The sequence below is a fragment of the Dendropsophus ebraccatus genome, chromosome 3 (assembly GCF_027789765.1).
Source record: "Dendropsophus ebraccatus isolate aDenEbr1 chromosome 3, aDenEbr1.pat, whole genome shotgun sequence".
Lineage (NCBI taxonomy): Eukaryota > Metazoa > Chordata > Amphibia > Anura > Hylidae > Dendropsophus > Dendropsophus ebraccatus.
In genome coordinates, this window is record NC_091456.1 from 114,072,695 (window position 1) to 114,093,912 (window position 21,218).

The window sequence follows — 21,218 nt, forward strand, 5'->3', positions numbered from 1 at the left end:
TGGAAAACAGGAGACCCCAGAAGAAGTGCAGAGTGTGGGGGATCAGGGAAGGACACCATTTTCCAGTGTGACACCTGTCCTGATCGCCCCGGCCTCTGCATACTGGATCGCTTTAAGGCGTACCACACGTCATTGGAGTTCCACATTTTCTAAATTCTGTCTCTTATTCCTATTTCAGGGATTATTCTGATTGCCATTATGGAGTCAGGAAGGAATTTTTACTGTCGTCTGCCTTACGAGGGTTTTTTGCCTTCCTCTGGATCAACACAGGTTGAATTTGATGGACACCTGTCATTTTCAACCTTATAAACTAATAATTGGCCTAATACCCCCAAATAAATTTAAATTGTCCCTTTTCCCCAGCTAAATAGGTATGGCCGCCATTCCCATTAGAGATTTGCCATGATGCAATTACAAAGCCTCTGTGCGGCCAGGATAGTAGAAACCCCCCACAAGTGACCCCATTCTGGAAACTACACCCCATATGGAATCTAGCAAGGGGGGCAGCCGGGATATTGGCCCCTGGTGACGGACACATTTGTGCCGTAAAAAAGGAAAAAAATGGGATTTGTTATTTTCACACCACATGTTCTACATATGTGCCAGTCACCAGTGGGGTCTATATGCTCACTGCACCCCTTGTTAGATTCCTTGAGGGGTGTAGTTTCCAGAATAGGGTCACTTATGGGGGGGTTTCTACTGTCCTGGCAGCACAGGAGCTTTGTAATTGCGACATGGCCTCCATCCTCCATTCCAGCCTCTAAATGGCGCTCTTTCCCTTTGGTGGCTTGCCCTGTGCCCATATGGCACATTATGTCCACATGTGGGGTATTTTCGTACTCAGGGGAAATTACCCTACACGTTTTGCGTTCATTTCCTTTTTTAACCTCTTGTGGAAATGGAAAAAATCAAGGCTAGACCAACATTTAGAGTAAAACTTTTTTAATTTTTATACTAAATCATTGATCTTGTCTTGATTCTTTCATTTTAACAAGGGGTTAAAAGATTTAAAAAAAACACAAAATGTGTAGAGCAATTTCCCCTGAGTACGGAAATTTCCCACATGTTGACTTAAGGCGACATGCCGGTGCAGGGTAAGCCTCCAAAGGAAGGCTTTTGGAGGCTGGATTTGGCTGGAATGGATTTCAAGGGCCATGTTGCATTTAAAAGGCCCCTGTGTTGCCAAGACAGTTGAAACCCCCCACAAGTGACCCCATTATAGAAACTACACCCCTCAAAGAATGTAACAAGGGGTGTAGTGAGCAGATGGACCCCACGGGCACAAATGTGGAACAATGTGGCGTGAAACTGAAATATTACATTTTTTACACTATAATGTTAGTCTAGCCTTGATTTTTTCATTTTCACAAGGGGTTAAAAGATTAAAAAAAACACACAAAATGTGTGGACATAGAGCGCCATGTGGGTGCAGGGCAATCCTCCGAAGGGAAGGAGTGCCATTTGGATTTTGAAGGCTGGATTTGGCTAGAATGGATGATGAACGCCATGTTGCATTTACAGAACCCTCATGCTGCCAAAACACTGGAACCCCCCACAAGTGACCCCATTCTGGAAACTACACCCTTCAAGGAACCTAACAAGGGATGCAGTGAGGATATGGACCTCTTGATGACGGGCACATTTGTGCCGTGAAAGTGGAAAAATGAAAATTTTTCCTTTCACGTCACATTGTTCCACATTTGTGCCCGTCACCAGTGGGGTCCATTTGCTCACTGCACCCCTTGTTAAATTCCTTGAGGGATGTAGTTTACAGAATGGGGTCACTTGTGGGGGGTTTCCAGTGTCTTGGCAGCACGATTGCTTTGTAAATGCGACATGACCCTTGAAATCCATTCCAGTAAAATCCAGCTTGCAAAGGCCAATTGGCGCTCCTTCCCTTTGGAGGCTCGTGCTGCGCCTGCTTGGCACTTTATGTCCACATGTGGGGTATTTCCGTACTCTGGAGAAACTGCGCTACACGGTTTTTGGGGTTTTATTCCTTTTATTCCTTTGTGAAAATGAAAAATTGAAGGCTAAAACAACGTTTTAGTGTAAAAAATACATTTTTCTTTTTTCACGCCACATTGTTCTGAAAATCTGTGAAGCACCTGTGGGGTCCAAATGCTCACCGCACCCCTTGTTACATTCCTCAAGGGGTGTAGTTTTCTAAATGGTGTCCCTTTTAGGGGTGTTTTTTTGTTTTGGCACCCCAGAGCCTCTGCCAACCTGAAGTGGTTTAAATTCCCTAGGCGCTCCTTTGTATCTGAGGCTTGTGCTTGCATCAAATAGCGCAATAGGGCCACATACTGTATGGGGTATTTCTATAAACTGCAGAAACGGGGCAATCAATATTGGGGTGCATTTCTCTGGTAATAGGTTTATAATTATGAAAGATATTGGATTACATTAAAATCTGCACAGAAAATTAAAATTTTCACATTTCTTACACACTTAGGGTCCTATTCCACCGGACGATTATCGTTCAGATTATCGTTAAATCGTTCGAATCTAAACGATAATCGTTTCTTTGAATAGCAGTTAACGATTAACGACCGAACGAGAAATCGTTGATCGCTTTATAAGACCTGGACCTATTTTTATTGTTGCTCGTTCGCAAAGCGTTCTCAAATCGTTCACATTGAATAAGACATCGTTCGGTCACTCTTTCAGTAGATACGAACGCAATAGCGTCCCGTGGAATAGGGCCCTTAGCTTTTATTTCTGTGACTCTCCTAAAGGGTTAAAAAAACTTTCTGTATGTGCTTTTGCAGAGTTTGGGGGGTGCAGTTTCGGAAATGGGGTGCTTTGTGGGGCTTTCTAACATACAGTCCCCTCAAATACACTTTAAACCTGAACAAGGTCCCTAAAAATATCTGATTTTGAAATTTTACTGAAAATTTGGAAATTTGCTGCTAATGTTTTAAGCTTTCTATTGTCTAAAAAAAGTGAAAGATAGTTTAATAAATGCCGCCAACATAAAGTAGACATGTTGCTAATGCTATATAATATATAATTTATGTGGCATAACCATTTTCTGTATAAGCAGAAAAGTTTCAAAGTTGGAAAAATGCAATTTTTCATGTTATTTGTTTTGTTTTCATAAAGATTTGTTATAAGTATTGACTCCAATTTACCAGAAATGTAAAGTACAATATGTCACGAGAAAACAATCTCAGAATCAGCCGGATAGGTAAAAGCATCCCGAAGTTATTAATGAATAAAGTGACACTGGTCATATTCATAAAATTTGCCTCGGTCCTTAAGGCCATTTTAGGCCCGGTCCTTAAGGGGTTAAAGTGTACAAATCAATTTGGATATGAATAGGTTCCGATCAATTTTACATCTAATTCCCCTGCTACAGTTAAAGAGGTTTTCCAGAAAAAATCTATTGATCAATGGTTGTTTTGATTTACAAATAGTGTAGCATTAAAGTGAATAGGATCCAAGGCTGCAGTAACATGGCAGCCAGTAGGCCAGTAGGAGCCAACTGCTTCTGGCTCCATTCTCAGGATATTTAAATGCTGCTGTCAGTCTTGACAGCGACATTTAAATGGTTAATTAGCATTTTGTGAGCCCCCTCTCTACTTCTTTAGGGACGCCATGATGTACTGGAGTTAAAGGGGTAGTCCGGGGAAAGGGACTTTTTTTTTATGTGCCTGCGGATGGATTGTGTGAAAAGAATACTTACCTCCCTGGCTCCCATGCTGCTGCCACTATCTTACTGCTCAACATCATGGGAGTACTCACAGAACAACTCTGCAAGATCTGTCACACAATACCCGGAGATAGTACAGTACTGTTCATTGTTACTAAATGTCCAAGTAATGTTATCTTTTAGTTTATATATATATATATATATATATATATATATATATATATATATATATACAGTGGTGCCTTGGATTCCGAACATAATTCGTTCCGGGACCGTGCTTGTAATCCAAATCCACTCTTATACCAAAGCAAATTTTCCCATAAGAAATCATTGAAATGTAGACAATTGGTTCCACACCCCAAAAATCATTTTATAATCATTATAGGAGCAGTGTGTATAGCTGAGTATGAGTGCAAGCACATTATAGCAGCAGTGTGTATAGCTGAGTGTGAGTGCAAGCACATTATAGCAGGAATGGAGAGGATGGGAAACACAAGGACTGATAGAGACTGCAGGGAGCATGAAGGAATGAGCAGGGCAGATGTGGACACAGTATAGCAGCACTCTCTGTTCGGGGAGAGAGGGGTTAAAGCTATAAAGAGATTACCCCCACAGTCCGGTCCCCTGATGCAAGCCCCAGCCTGAAGTGGATCTGCTATAAATTGGAAGGTGAGAGAGACTTCCTGGGTCAGAGTACTGTGCTGCAGACCCCGCTATGCAGGCCATGCCCCTCCCCCACTCACGCTCCCACCCAATACCAGGAGCTCTTAAACCAAAGCAATGCTCTTAAACCAAGTCACAATTTTAAAAAACTGTGAGCTCTTTTTGCAAAACGCTCTTAAACCAAGTTACTCTTAAACCAAGGTACCACTGTATATATATATATATATATATATATATATATATATATATATATATGTGTGTGTGTGTGTGTGATTCATCTCATTATTCTATGTAATATTTTCTTACAATCTGCAGATCACCTTTGAGATATCTTACTGGACTCTGGTATCAGTGCTTGCATTCGTGGTGAGCCCAATAGGTTATTTTCTGATGACTTTTCTCACTCAGTCAAGCCCACTATTTAGACTTATGCCAACCATCTTTCAATTTCCAGGTAAGGAACGTATTTATTTCTTCTTATGTTATATATGGCATAACATTTCCCTATAGTTTTTAACTGTGGTTAGAGCTGGTTTCTAGATGAACGAACTTACTGAACCGAGATTCGTTTACATTTTTGCAAAAACCTTGATTTGGGAGCAAACAAAATTTTTTAAACATTCTTACTGAAGTTCATCAGAAGTTCCTTATAGTATATTACATTACAGCAAAAACATCGGTGCAAGGGGTTTACAACCCGAAAGCCACTTCACCCATAGGCTATGTTCACACAACATTTTTTTCAGCTACGTTTAAAATGACGTCCGTTATTTTGAGTCTAAAATAACAGACGTTTTTTAGCAGCCTGCCTCCCCTTATGTTTGCACATTATTTTAGTTTGGGGTTACTAATTGCCCTTTGGGTGTGTCTTAATTTAAAAGTCCATTGAATTTAATAGTAAAAACGGAGAAAGAACGGTTACAAAAGAAGAACTGTGTGTGAACAACTAATAAACAACGTCCGCTGTTTGGAAAAGACGTCCGAAAATAATGTTCATGTTCATTATTTTGATTTCCGCAGCAAAAACGTCCGTTTTTCAATGCATAGTGTGCATTGGACGTCCGTCTTCCCATTGACTCCAATGCATTGTCATTGCAGTCAGTTAAATCGCGGCAAAAACTGACTTTTTTTAAATAGTAAAATCGGACGTTTTTTCTCCATGTTTGACGTTGTGTGAACATAGCCATAGAAAGCAATGTGACAATAAAAATAGCTTTTCGCTGCCGTTCAGCCAGACCCAAATTTAATGCCAAAATATTTAGTAAATCTGCTAAACTAAACTTTTGGAAATCTTAATTTTGATGTAGAGTTTAAATTTGACCTTCCTTCATCTTGTCTTTAAAATAATAGCTACGCTTTTGAGATTCACCCATAGCAAACAGGGCCAATTTTTCTGCTGCCTGAGGCAAAAGCCTCCCCCCCCCCTTCCCAGAGTGCCCCATCACCCACCTCAAGCTTATTGATAATCATAATTAATGCATGTGTGCAGAAAATTTGCAGCCAATAATAATAATAATAGGTTCATATACACAATCCAGCTCCACCATAAATCACCCTGTTCCAGCATTATCTTCCATTCTTGGTAAGGTCAAGACAGAAAAAGTTTACACCAGTGTGTAATTCTTTAATCTTCATTGTTTCTCCGAGAATAAAAGCAATTATTGTATGAAGCAGATACCAATACCTACAGAGTGTTTGCAGTCTTGACTTCCCTGCATTCTACATCTGTATCCAGCTATTATCTGCAGAATATGGGGGTAATGACATCAGTGGTGTGTAGCAGACAGTATAATTTATGGCCACTCCATTCCACCCCAAAAAAACTTCGTCCTGAGCAATATGCCCATCTCGCCTCATGGCAGAAGCGGCCCTGAAAGCAAATTGCAAAATATTTAGATTTTTAATAATCTATGACTACAGACAGTTTTGTAATCAATACCTATGTTAGGTTGTGCTCAAACATTTAGGTTTTTAAAGCAACTGTATCCCCAGTTACATCGCTTTTGGTTTATTACATTAACAGGCCGGCACGGGGATGTCGGTGGCGCTGTCCTTTTTTTGTACCTGCCACCTGGTTCCCACACATGGCGCCGGTCTATTCCCGAGCACCGCCCCCCCCCCCCCTCCATCTTCCTGCCGGCCGACAGTGTGACGAAACCCCTTCACTCTGTGACATGGTTTCATGGTTTTCAGAATTAATAGAGCTGCATCACAGAGTGGAGGGGAGATCGTTACCTGGGACCTGGCGGGCTGCCTCTAGTACTTCTCGGGAATAGACCAACAGTTTAAAAAAAAAAAAAAAAAACACTGCGATGTACCTGGTGGTACATTCACCTGGTGGTACATTCACTGCAATTATTATGGGAAATAATCAATAAAAATAAATAAGAGCAAAAAAATCTGGTACAATTATTTTTTTTTTATTTCTATGACTTATACCATAACTCAAGTGTAGTTTAGCCATTTTTTAGACTTGTGGGCATGGTATTTTTGGAAAGGGGTATGGCTTTAATGTGGCAACAAATTTTTCGCGCACATTTGTGCCTTCAAATAATATAGTTAATAAAGTGTGCAAGTTTATCCGGAACAGTGTAAAAATAGGCTAGATCTTCTAACAGCACCACTCACTGTTAAAAATCTAACACATTCTTAGACTAAGTTTACACTGTCTAAGATTCTAATAGCTTTTATTCACCTACAAGAGTCTAGGGGCCAGATTTATCAAGCCTGAACCTGCCCAATATGTGAAATTCACAGAATTTTGTGAAAAGCACCCTGTTTGTGCAAAAATCTGAGGTTTTTTTTTTCGAATGTAAGTCCCTTTCACCCAATGGGCAGACAGGGGGTGCGGCAAGGCTGGGACAGGGTGTGGCCTTCTTCCACTCCTAATTTATCATGACTTAGGGTCCATTTACACAGAAAGATTATCTGACAAATTATCTCAAATTAAGATCTGAAGCCAAAGCCAGGAATGGATTTGAAAAGAGGACAAATCTCTGTTTATAGTCTGTTTCTGGCTTTGGCTTCAAATCTTTGGCAGATAATCTTTCTGTGTAAATGGACCCTTATGCTAAGTTTACACGAGGCGATTATTGGGCCGATTGCACGATTAAAGATTTCGTACGGAAAAATATCGTACGGAAAAATCGTTTTGCAATCGCTTTGGCGATCGCGCGCCCGCAGCCCGGCCCGCCCGCAGCCTGCCCCCCTGCTCGCAGCCCGGCCCCCTGCTCATCCGCAGCCCGGCCCCACGGTCAACCGCAGCCCCCTGCGCCGCCCCGATCGCCACCCCGCCGCTCCGATCGCCACCCCCGCCGCTCCGATCGCCCCCCGCTACCGCTCTGATCGCCACCCCCGCCGCTCCGATCGCCAACCCCCGCCGCCGCCACTCCGATCGCCACCCCCCGCCGCCGCTCCGATCGCCACCCCCTCCCCCCGCCGCCACCACTCCGGTCGCCCCCGCCGGCCCGGCCGCGAGCATACGTTACCTGCTCCGCGTAGCAGGTCTTCGACATCCCCGGCTCCGCTCTTCCGTGCCCTGATTGGCTAAAGAGGGGAGCCGGAAATTTCAAACGGCTCCTCTTCAGCCAATCAGTGCAGCCTTGCATTGATTGGATGAAGAGGGGAGCCGGGAAATTCAAACGGCTCCTCTTCAGCCGATCGGCGAATTTTTTGCGAACGACGATGAAATTGAGTGGATGGCCGCCATATAACAGTAAATAACTGCCATTATTTCAATACAACAGCCTTTGTTTTAAAATAACAGCAAATATTTGCCATTAAATGGCGGCCATCCTTTCAATTTCAACATTGTGTGAACAGACCCTTTCTGTGTTTTTAATCCACTCCTGGTTTTGGTTGCAATATGAGGACCACAATACTGACTGAAATATACGTAGTGTGAACCCAGAGTCATAGCGCTTTTATTTTTCCACCTACAAGGCTGGTTGAGGTGTAATTTTTTGCGTCATGATCTTTAGTTTTTATTAATATCATATTGGTGTAACAGAAAAATTTTATTGCTCTTTATGAATTTTTTTGTGATATATAATTTAATAAAATCAGCCATGCTGGTGCGTTTTTTTTTTGTTTGTTTGTTTCCATTTACGCCATTCACTGTGCGGGAACAATATATGTTATATTTTAATAGATCGGACGATATGTATTTATGTATTTATATATATTTATAAATGTATTTATTTATATTTTTATAATGGGCAAGGGGATATTTTAAACTTTTATTGGGAGGGGGTTTATAAGGTTTTTTTTTAATACTTTTAAAAACCTTTTATTACACTTTTAAAAAAAAAATAACACTGTAATATATGCAATTATTAGATTGCATATACTGATCTATGCTATGCCATAGCATAGCATAGATCAGTGTTATCAGCGATTTATGTATAGAGCCTGCCTGAGAGCAGACTCTATACATAGATCACGGATCCGACAGGACGGAGGTAAGGAGCTTACCCCTGCCTGTCGGCACATGCGATCGGGACCCCCGCAGCAGCGCTGATCCTGATCACTCAGTGACAGATGCTTAATCTGTCACTGAGTACCTTAAACATCGTGATTGCTGTAGATCGCGCCGTTTAAGTGGTTATTAAGAGTTGGCTGCGGGATCGCAGCTGACTCTCACTTCCTGAGACCCCGGACACAGATGAGAGCGGGATCGCTATCCCTGCAGCTATCCTGCTCTATCAATAACCCCGTCAGTTACAGGAACGTATATATATATATATATATATATTCCTGCTGCACGGGGTATGTACAGTGGGAACGTATATATACATGTTACTGACGCGAAGGGGTTAAAGATGGGCAACACTATATAAAACGTGTTTAAGTGCCAGAGTACCCCTTTAAGACACTATACCCCTACAGATGTGACAAAAGCTCTATAACTATATCATTTGTATTATTATTATTATTATTATTATTATTGTAAGTTGAATTGTAAGAGTGTTCTTCAGCAACATTTACAGTACATATCGGATCAGTTGCATAGCAAGCAAGCAGACCAATCACAATTGATCTGAACATATATGGTGTTAATGAAAAATAAACTGGTTCGTGACGAGGCTTAATCCTGCAAATTTGATCTGTCTAACTGTCTGTCAGATGCAATCAGCTTGATCTAGAATATTCATCATTAGTGATGTCTATTTCTTAAAATAATTTAGACCAGATGAGAAGTAACTTTTTGGATCTTTTGCTTTTGCTTTTTTCTTCTACATAGAGTTAAAAATGATATGTAGCCAACCCAAAATATTTGATGGGCATGATTATACAGTCAGGCGTGTGAATTTTTACATTAAGGGGCATGTATCATCTATATTGGCCACAGCTCCTCGCTGAAGAATTTTTTCTTTAATTTATTCAAATAAATTAATACATATTTTTTACTTCCTTATTTTCAGTGCGATTCACACTCCAAACTGCTGTTAAATATCTGTTAGGTCAAAGAGATACATGGTACAGATATCCAGCTGTGCTTCCAAGATGTAGAAAAATGCTTTTATTCTACAGTACAAAGTGTCAGAGATTCTTTCCTAAGCTCTTGTCATACTTGACACTGCTTGTAAATTAAAAAAAAAAAAAAAAAAAAGTGGTTTCAACATCTTTAACCCCTTCGTGCTGCAGCTAGTTTGGGCCTTAATGACCAGGCTAATTTTTCAAAATCTGACCTGTCTCACTTTATGCTCTTATAGCTCAGTGATGCTTTAACGTATGCTAGCGATTCTGAGACTGTTTTTTCGTCACATATGGCACTTTATGTTAGTGGCAAAATTTGGTCACTACTTTGTGTGTTTTTTGTGAAAAACATCAAAATATCATGAAAAATTTTAAAAAATAGCATTTTATGAACTTTGAAATTCTCTGCTTCTAAAAAACCAACGTCGTAGCACATAAATTAGTTACTAAGTCACATTATCAATATATCTTCTTTATTCTGGCATAATTTGGTAAACATATTTTACTTTTTAGGGTGTTATGGGGCTTAGAAATTTATCAGCAAATTATCACATTTTCATGAAAGTTTCCAAAGCTGATTTTTTTAGGGACCAGTTCTTTTTTTAAATGAATTTAGAAGTCTGGAATCCTGAAAACCCCATTAGTGACCCTATTTTGGAAACTACACATCTTAAAGTTTGCGAGCGCCAGGTGCGTTTGCAGTGCCCCTGTAGTGTCCGCAGAGTAAAATCTCCCAATAAGTCACTCTATTTTGGAAAGTGCACCCCTCAAAGAATTCATTTTGGGGTGTGGTGAGCTTTTTGACCCCACAGGTATTAGAGGAAAGTATTCAAAAGTAGACAGTAAAAATGAAAAACTCGAATTTTTCCAATAATATGTTCCTTTAGTTTGAAATTTCTCAATTTCACGAGGAACAGGAGATAAATGTCAACCCAATATATGTAACGCAGGTTCTCCTGAGTAGAACGGTACACCACATGTGGGCATAAACCACTGTATGGGCACACAGCCGGGCTCAGAAGGGAAGGAGCGCCAATTAGCATTTTCAGTGCAGATTTTTCTGAAGACGTTTCTGAGCGCCAGGTGCGTTTGCAGAGCCCCTGTAGTGTCAGCAGAATAGATTCCCCCCAAAAGTCACCCCATTTTGGAAAGTGCACCTCTCAAAGAATTCATCTTGGGGTGTGGTGACCATTTTGACCCCACAGGTATTAGAGGAAAGTATTCAAAATTGGCCAGTAAAAATGAAAACTCGAATTTTTCCAATAATATGTTGGTTTAGTTTGAAATTTCTCAATTTGACGAGGAACAGGAGAGAAAACGTACCCCAAAATCTGTAACGCAGGTTCTTCTGAGTAAAACGGTACCTCATATGTGGGCATAAACCACTGTATGGGCACACAGCAGGGCTCAGAAGGGAAGGAGCGCCAATTTACTGGAACAAAACCGCAGCTAGTAATAGTTATTAGAATAGCGCAGTTACTAAAATGAAAAAAAAAATGAGATTACAGGTAATGTGGGGTTGTTACGGACAGTCTGGGGTGGTTATGGGCAACCTGAGGTAGTTACAGATAATCTGGGGTGGTTACGGACAACATGGGGTGGTCACGGGCAACCTGCTGTGGTTACGGCAACCTGGGGTGGTTACAGACAATCTGGAGTGGTTACAGGCAACGTGGGGTGGTTACGGGCAACGTGTGGTGGTTATGGGCAACGTGTGGTGGTTACGGGCAACCTGTGGTGCTTACAGACAATCTGGAGTGGTTACAGGCAACGTGGGGTGGTTACGGGCAACGTGTGGTGGTTATGGGCAACGTGTGGTGGTTACGGGCAACCTGCAGTGCTTACAGACAATCTGGGGTGGTTACGGGCAACGTGGGGTGGTTACGGGCAATGTGGGGTGGTTACAGATAAACTGAAGTGCTTATAGGTAATCTCGGGTGGGTACCTGTAATCTGGCATGGTTACCGCAATCTGGAGGGGTTCATTGGCAATTTGGGGTGGTCAGAGGCAACTTGCGGTGGTTATAGGCAACGTGGCATGGTCAGAGGTGACGTGCGGTGGTCAGAGGCGACGTGCGTTGGTCACGGGCAACCTGCTGTGGTTACAGGCAACGTGGGGTGGTTACAGGCAACGTGGGGTGGTTACGGGCAATGTGGGCTGGTTACGGGCAACCTGCTGTGCTTACAGACAATCTGGGGTGGTTACGGGCAACCTGCAGTGCTTACAGACAATCTGGGGTGGTTACGGGCAACGTGGGGTGGTTACGGATAAATTGAAGTTCTTATAGGCAATCTGAGGTGGGTACCTGTAATCTGGCATGGGCACCGCAATCTGGAGGGGGTCATTGGCAATTTGGGGTGGTCAGAGGCGACGTGTGGTGGTCAGAGGCGACGTGCGGTGGTCAGAGGCATTGTGGCGTGGTCAGAGGCAACGTGCGGTGGTTACGTGCAATCTGGGGGGTTACGTGTAATCTGGCGTGATTACGGGGAACCTGGGGGGGTTATGTGCAACCTGGAAGGGTTACAGACAATCTGGGATTGTTACTGATAAACTGAAGTGCTTATAGGTAATCTGGGGTGGGTACATGTAATTTGGGGTGGTTACGGGCAATCTGGAGGGGGTCACTGGCAATTTGGGGTGGTTACAGGCAACGTGCGGTGGTTACGGGCAACGTGCAGTTGTTATGGGCAACGTGCAGTGGTTACGGGTAATCTGGGGGGGTTAGGGGTAATTTGGGAGTAAACTGCAATTATTACTATAATAAAAAGTGTGTGTTTTATTTTTTTGTATGTTTGTCACTTTTTGTACTTTATACATTCATTTTCACTGTATTACTATGATTACTGTGATATTTTCTATCACAGTAATTATAGTTCAGTGACAGAGACCAAATTGGTCTCTGTCACTTTAAATTTTCAGAGTTGGCTGGTTGTGGAGCGCATGCGCACTTCATAACCAGCCAGGACGCCAAAGAGGAAGGAGCTCCAGGATCAGGTAATGTATAAGGGGTAGGGGGGGGTGACTGGGGGACGGGGGTGACAGGGGGGTTGGGGGGCGACTTGGGGGGTGGGGGGACATCACTTTTTATCCCCTGTCACCAATCATTCATGGTGACAGGTGATAAAAAGTGCCGGGATGCACGTGGCACAAGCGATCAGTGGTATATAGTATATACCGCTGATCGATTGTACCGGGACCCCACAGGGGGGTCCCCGATCACTGCCCCATGCTCTCCGCTACCTCCGGTGGCGGAGAGCATGGGATTTTCATTCATTTTAACTTTTCCATCACTGTGAACAGACATTAGTCTGTTCACAGCGATGGCGGCGCCATCTTGGATCTGATGGCCGCCGGGGGAGGGGGGTTAGTGATCGCCCTACTAGGGGGGGCTGATCTGAAGTCTGGGGGACACTTATTTCATCTCCCCCCGCTGTAGATTCACGACGGGGGGAGATGAAAGGCGGCATCGGTAATCCCCTTTACCGACGGCCGCCGCTATAACGTTAATAGCGGCGATTGTCGGACCCCACACACTGCCCCAACCCCTCAGCTACCTCCGGTAGCTGGGGGGATGGGGTGGGGGCCGTCCCGGCCCCGCAGCCTTATTCTCTGCCATCGCCGTAAAAAGCTCATGGCAGCAGAATAAGGACCCTTAGTGACTGCCGTAAAAAGCCGTATCGGCGGTCACTAAGGGGTTAAAGTGTTACTGTCGTTAAAACTTTCAAAGTGTAAATCAACAGTAGATGTGATATAAAGCAAGTTTGCAATTTACATTCATTATTTTTTCTTTTTAGTTATCATGGAAAACATGGCACTTCCTGTTTCCTGACACTTTTTTTTCTCAAAAAACAGGAAACGATAAAGTCCTGTGTATCCCAGGCCATCAGTGCGCTCACAAGCGAGAGAAGGCAGTCATGTGATTCATTGCCACGATGGTCGATGAGCTGTGACTCTGTAATGCCCAGAATTCCTGTGTTTAGTCTGTTTTTTTTTCAACCAGCACAAGTCAGAAAATCTGCCTTCAGGAGACTGGACCTGGATTTCTGGTAAGTTCAGGTTTGTTTTACAGCATGATAACAACAACAAAAATAATAATGACTGTTTATTGTAAACTTGCTTTATTTCACATCTACTGGTGATTTAGATTTTGAAAGTTAAAATGACAGTGACACTTTAAGTTTGGTGTTTCCATATTTATTTACCAGGGATTGTATGTTCACTTTGTAAAATCTTTCTGTATGCTAATTTTACTGTGTATACTTTTATGTAACAACTTTGTAAATTTTTATTGTCAAGCAGTGCTGTGTCTTTCATTTTACTTTTAACTAAATCCTGTTAAATAAGATATACCATACTAACACAGTAATCACAGCAATAAATCAACAGACAACTTCATTCAATTTTAGAGCCAGCCAATAAACCAATACACATCCATGGATCATTCCACTCATTTTGCATTAAGCTGTATTTTAACTCTGCTCAATATCACAATGACTGCGTCCCCTGTGACTAATTCCATGCACTACAAGTCATATAACTAATTCTAATGGTGCGTTTACACAGCGAGATTTATCTGACAGATCTTTGAAGCCAAAGCCAGGAACAGACTATAAACAGGGAGCAGGTCATAAAGGAAAGACTGAGATTTCTCCCCATTTCAAATCCATTCCTGGCTTTGGCTTAAAAAATCTGTCAGATAAATCTCTCTGTGTAAATGCACTAGAGGGAGTCAAATTGCAGTTATTTTACACATTTTGGGGAGATTCATGAAAGGGTGTAAATATACACCTGGTGTAAACTGCCCACAGCAACCAATCACAGCTCCTCTTATATTTTTCCAGAGCTAAAAGCTGAGCTGTGATTGGTTGCTGTTGGCAGTTTACACCAGGTGTATATTTACACCCTTTAATAAATCTCCCCCATAGTGTTTAATTAATTGTGATTTTGAATTGCTATTATTATCATGGTTGTTGTTGTTATTATTATTATTATTATTATTAATATAGGGGGTTGTTTTTCTAACAAACAGTGCTATTTTACCTTGAATTTAAAGTCAGTTTGTAGTATAAATCTGTACATTTAAAATATGCAGGTGTTTACATTTGCTAATACATTATACATGCTGCACATGCATGTGGCACAAAAAATAAGGGTAACAGACATATTCTATCTATTGCCGTCATTCATATAAATAACTGGTCAGACCACAAATGGAATACTGCGTGTTGTTTTGAGAATCGGTATATAAGAAGGACACAGCTGAACTGGAGCCGGTGCAGAGGAGGGCAACAAAGGTCATTAAGGGAATGGGTGGGTTACAGTACCAGGACAGGTTATCAAGCTTGGGGTTATTTACGCTAGGAAAAAGACGTCTTAGGGTCTATCTGATCACAATGTAAAAATATATGAAAGGACAGTACAGAGATCTTTGTAGTGATCTTTCTACTCCTGGGTCTGTAACCATGACAAGGGGGCATCCTCTACGTCTAGAGGAAAGAAGATTTCACCATCAGCATCAACACAGATTCTTTACTGTAAGAGCAGTGAGACTGTGGAACTCTCTGCCACATGATGTTGTCATGGCCGATTCATTAAAGTTCAAGGGAGGCCTGGATGCATTTCTTGAAAAACATACCATTACAAGTTATGGGCATTAGATTTCCGGTGATACGTTGATCCAGGGATTGTTCTGATTGCCATTGGAGTCGGGAAGGAAATTTCTCTGTGATGGGGCAATTGACATCTGCCCCATAGGGGTTTTTGCCTTCCCCTGGATTAACACAGTAGGGTTTCCCTAGGTTGAACCTGATGGACTCGGGAAATCTTAGGTTCGATCAAACTCGAACCTTCGTCATTTGATTCCCGATGCCTTCCCGTTCCATGGGAAAGGTGGAGCAAGCCCGAGTACCACCTGTAAAACAGGGATAAAGCCTAGGTACTAGGCTGCTCCTGGGTGGCACAAAGTACAAGTCTGTTTGGGTGGCCATGGGCCCCCCAGAATCTCAGGGCCCCGAGCTCCCGACCTATTATAATCTGGTACTGAGAGAAACCCGTACTTATAGTTTACAGAATGCCGCCTCTTTGCTGGGTCAGATCACAGAGTGCCATGTCCAGGAATAAGGGCCTTGGGGTAGGACATCTGGGTGGAGCTAATCCCTTGAGATTACTCAAGCAATATCAGCGGGGTACTTCATTATCATTATCCTCCATAGACCTCAATGTTCTGGTAATTACACAAAAATCAGTGGCGACATCTTGTGGCCAAAAATTAATAGGGCAGTCTGTTAAATAAAATAGATAACAGCATAGGAACCTTTATACCAACTGACAATACCAGACACCTAGCAATGGCAATCGGTTTCTGTACGCGGCACAAGGTTATCTTGCTTGTAGCAGGCTTTAATTGTAAACCGGAAACTAATCAAACCTTTTCACAGGGCCAAGCAGTTAAACTCTTTTATATAGTATTTAGCTCTGAAGCTTGTAGACACTTCTATACACTTTCTTGCTCTAGCAAGTACTAACTAGACAAAATTTTTATCTTTTCTGGCCAGGGTCAGACTAACTAAAACTAGCGACATGGAGAGAAAGGAGCTGCAGCACATCACACCTATGGCTGATACTAATGCTGCTAGGCTATTTTTTAAAACCAACGCCAGGATGTTGGTATATAATTTGATCAAACTATATTTCCCCATGTACCACGTGCCGCTCCCCTGGTTCACACGGGTTCCTACCCTAACTCCACACTGTGTTGGTCAGTGACCGCCAACCACGCAAAGCGTGCACATGCAGGGAAGGGAGTCCATGGAATGGCCCTGCAACCCCAATGTCACAGGACCAAACCCAAAATTCTCCCCCAAACCCAGCCGGCACCACCGGCGGAGAAGGCTTCCCCCAAACAACACAAGTATGAATATGGTATTGCACTCACCACCACTGCTGCAAACAGAATGGAAAAGACATGAGGTACTGACAGGTATATCCTGCTGATTTGGGTCATGTGGTTCTTTTGAAGGGGAGTGCCAGCTGCTCAGAAAAGGGAGGAATATAAAATGCGACATGGAGAGAAAGGAGCTGCTGCACATCACACCTATGGCTGATACTTATGCCGCTAGGCTATTTTTAAAAACCAAAGCCAGGATGTTGGTAAATAATTTGATCAAACCATATTGCGCCGTGTATCACGTGCCGGTCTAACGCGCGCTAACTAAAACTATCCCCCCCTAGGGTTGAGACGGTTTTGTTGCCCTTAAATTTGTGCTTCTCACTTAGCACCAATAATCTGCGATCAAGACACTGTTGGCACTTAGTCACAAGTTTGTTTTGCCTGGTTCACTTTAGTATTTTCTTAATGTTCATGCGAGATTCCCGACATGTATTGTGTCTACTAGGTGGCCATAGCTTATTCTGATTGAATCAAAATTATTTTAAAGGGGTTGTGCCATTTAAAATAACATAATTCATGTAAAAAAGCTGTTCTCCTATGTCATTTTCTCACGCTAAATATCCTCTTTGGTCATCTGCTGCTCTGTTTCCTCCCTTTCTTTGGCTGGGCACCAGTATGCACCATGGGATAAAGAAGCAGCAATATGTCTCAGGGGTTCCCAAAGCTCAGTTCAGACAACATTGCTGTAAGACACTATTCTATGTATCATACTGTATACCTAACAATTAGGGTCCATTTACACAGAAAGATTATCTGCCAAAGATTTGGAGCCAAAGACAGAAATGGATTTGAGAACAGGAGAAATCTAAGGCTTTCCTTCATAACCTGATCTCTGTTTATAATCTGTTTCTGGCTTTGGCTTCAAATCTTTGGCAGATAATCTGTCAGATAATCTTTCTGTGTAAATGGACCCTTGTAGTGCATTTACACAGAAAGATTTATCTGACTTTGGAAACCAAAGCCAGAAATGGATTTGAAAAGAAGATGGATCTCAGTCTTTCCTTTATGACCTGTTCTCTGTTTATAGTCCATTCATGGCTTTGGCTTCAAAAATCTGTCAGATAAATCTCTCTGTGTAAATGCAACATTAGTCATACCAATGAAACCAGATACAAAAGCTAAACATTAGCACCAAAATATTTTCATTGCTGGTACCCACCAAATCCAGTATACCAAGACCAATTTTACCACCATACAAAGGACAAATATTACTATATTCATAACTAACGAGCATCAGAATAACAATGAACACATTGTGCATGATAACAATATTCTTTGCCACACAGTGGCCACTGTCTGTTCCTTTATCCTGTTTGATCCAAATATTTTTAATATTTAAAATTTAGGACTGTGAAAAAAAAATTCTGTACAAAAGCAGAACAATGCACAGATTAAAAGTGCGGGTACAAGCAAGTGCAAAAGCCTTGGTCAAAGGTTCACTATCCCATACAAAAACTATTCACTGCAGCATTTAAAAGGTTTGGTATAAACATTGTGCATGAAAACAATAATCTTTGCCACACGGTGGCACTGTCTATTTTTTTTCCAATTTGATCCAAATATTTTTAATAATTAAAATTTAGGACAGCGAAAAATAAAGAAATATATATATATATATATATATATATATATATATATATATATATATATATATATATATGTCTGTACAAAAGCAGAGCAATCCACAGATTAAAAGTGCAGGTGCAAGCAAATGCAAAAGCATTGGTCAAAGGTTCACCATGCCATACAAAAACTATTGACTGCAGCATTTAAAAGATCCAATATAAACAGGTTTGTATTCCATCAAATCTGAAACTTTTTTCAAGGCTTAAATTTTTTCTTTAACTTTTGTCACTTACAAAACAAATATTTTTCACCACAGATTAATCACATTAGTCCTTGTCCTCAGGGGTTTTTTGAGGTATAAAAAGAGTCATGACATAAAAAATAAAAAAAAACGTATATTTTTATTGGAGAAGTCCGGCAAGGGGGAGGAAGGTTATGTCTGGAATAGAGATGAGCGAACCTCGAGCATGCTCGAGTCCATCTGAACCTGAACTTTTGGCATTTGATTAGTGATGGCTGCTGAAGTTGGATAAAGCCCTAAGGCTATGTGGAAAACATGGATATAGTCATTGGCTGTATCCATGTTTTCCAGACAACCTTAGAGCTTTATCCAAGCCACCGCTAATCAAATGCCGAACGATCGGGTTCGGATGGACTCGAACCCGAACCCGGTTCGCTCATCTCTAGTCTGGAATAATTTTCGGCAGGAGATGGGGGGGAACACAATAAAGAAAATATGCTTACTGGATCTACTTCCCGAGCTGCGCCGCATCACCGGGCTCCCGTACCCCGCCAGATTTCATTTTCTTCCAGCTGTGGGGTACGTCACGACCCAGCTGAAACTTGACTAAAGGATGGTTTTAGCCTACTCAGCCAAACAGTGACTGCAGTGGTCTCTCGCCTCAGACACTGACTGGCTGCAGGGCCGTATCTACCACTAGGCACCCGTGGTCCAGTGCCTAGGGCAGCACCTTGCGGGTGGTGGGGGGGGATTTTTTGTTTTTATTTTTTTAGTCTCCCACCTCCCAGGCAGACTTGCCAGTCAATCTGGTGACTTTTTGAGGGGGGGAGGGGGTGGTATGATCAGTTCTGGTGTAGCGGTATTGTTTAGGTCTGGTCTGGCTGTGTCGCCTGGAGCTATTACCTACCAATCTACCAATCCTGTGGTGAAAATACCTTCAGACAATATGCAGACTGCTCTAATCATTTATTCAATGCAGAAATGTATGTGTTAAGCAGTTAAAAATCATAAAAATGTGATTCAGACAACGCTTCTACAAGTAAAGAAATGCATGTGGCCGAAACCACGCTCCGCCACGATGGGGCGTCTATAGGTATAGTGCCTATGGCAGCAGCAGCTCTTAATACGGCCCTGACTGGCTGAGCAGGGCATCCGTCAGCCGGGTCATTACATAGCAGGAAGAAAGATTTGCAGACTGTCAGCGGGGTTCAGGAGCGGGAAGTGGCGCTGGCTGGGCACTGAGACAGGTAAATATACCTCATTATGTTCCTCCTCTGCCCAAAATGATTCTCTACCACCTCTCATTAAGGTTACAAACACACTTGGCGGGTCTGCAGCGAGTCTCCATGCTGCGTTTTTGCAGCGAGACTCGCTGCAGATCCCGGCCCTATACTTTTAATGGCAGACAAACACGCAGCAGGGATGTACTTCCCTGCTGCGAGTTTGTTTGCAGCCCACCCCATTAACCCCCCGGCCGCGGGAGCTGATACTTCACCTGGTCCCCGCTCCGGCTTGCTGAAGACATCGGGAACTGCCGGAGCCGGGATCAGGTGAAGTATCAGCTCCGGCGGCCAGGGGGGTTAATGGGGTGGGCTGCAGACAAACTCGCAGCAGGGATGTACATCCCTGCTGCGTGTTTGTCTGCCATTAAAAGTATAGGGCCGGGATCTGCAGCGAGTCTCTGCAGCATGGAGACTCGCTGCAGACCCGCCAAGTGTGTTTGTAACCTAAAACTAATTTGCATATTCTTACAGAGGCATCAATATGTAGCATTTTTGCAATTTACGGCATATACAAAAAAATCTTGTTTTCTGTGTGAAATTTTAAAATTTATTATTGAAGTTTTAATTGACCCCTAGGTTTCACTATTTTTAGCTCCACTGCCCATTGTCAATGAATGCACACTAATAATTATAGCAATTTTAACAGTGACCAGAAAGTGACAGGAGATCCAAAGCTCTGCTCCCATGCTGACAGTCACGGTGCAGGGATCTGACTTTGGAGAGACAGAGAGGCACATTAGATAATCTCCTGAACTAATCCTATATACTATGTGTTTATGATTTTGACAACTATAATTTATTTTTACAGTATAAATAAATGTACTGATGTACTGAAAAATAGCTTTACTGTATTTAAATGCAATTTTATAGATAATTTAGCAATTCTTGCTAAAATTGTGCAAATTTATGAGAATTGTGCAATTATTGCTAAAATTGTGCTTTTTTAGCATAAATTAGCGATAAAAAATTGCTAAACTTTTCTGTGATTGGGGGAAATATTAAAATTACACAAATTCACTGTCAAAAAATTTGCACAACCGCTTTCTAAAAACGATTGTCAGGGTAAGAAATTTCCCAGTGCTGCAAGGTATTTTGCGGGACAGTTTAGTACCAGTGATTGATACTAACCACCTGATATTGTGGTTTTAAACTTCTATACTGCTTTTATTAGTCACTAATTAAAGCCCTGGTTTAAAGCACAGGGTTTAATGCCCTGGGCTTCAGCCCAAGGGTTATTTGACTAAGGGTTCTATTTCACGATGGGGGACCGATCAATAATGTAAACAAGCGCCGATTGGCTAGATCGGCGCTCGTTTACTAGGCCTATTAAATGGCCTGATAATCGTTTAGCAAGGGCTGCAGGGACATCGTTACCGATGACCT

General features: G+C 42.2%; 1 protein-coding gene across 1 annotated transcript in view; it reads left to right on the forward strand.

Annotated features, from left to right (window-relative positions):
* Window positions 1-21,218, forward strand: part of ATP8B3 (ATPase phospholipid transporting 8B3) — a 317,397-nt gene that overhangs the window by 282,649 nt on the left and 13,530 nt on the right. Inside the window, exon 26 of the mRNA XM_069963518.1 lies at window positions 4,634-4,772. Within this exon, the coding sequence (XP_069819619.1) occupies window positions 4,634-4,772 (139 nt within the window). The remainder of the gene's footprint in view (window positions 1-4,633; window positions 4,773-21,218) is intronic.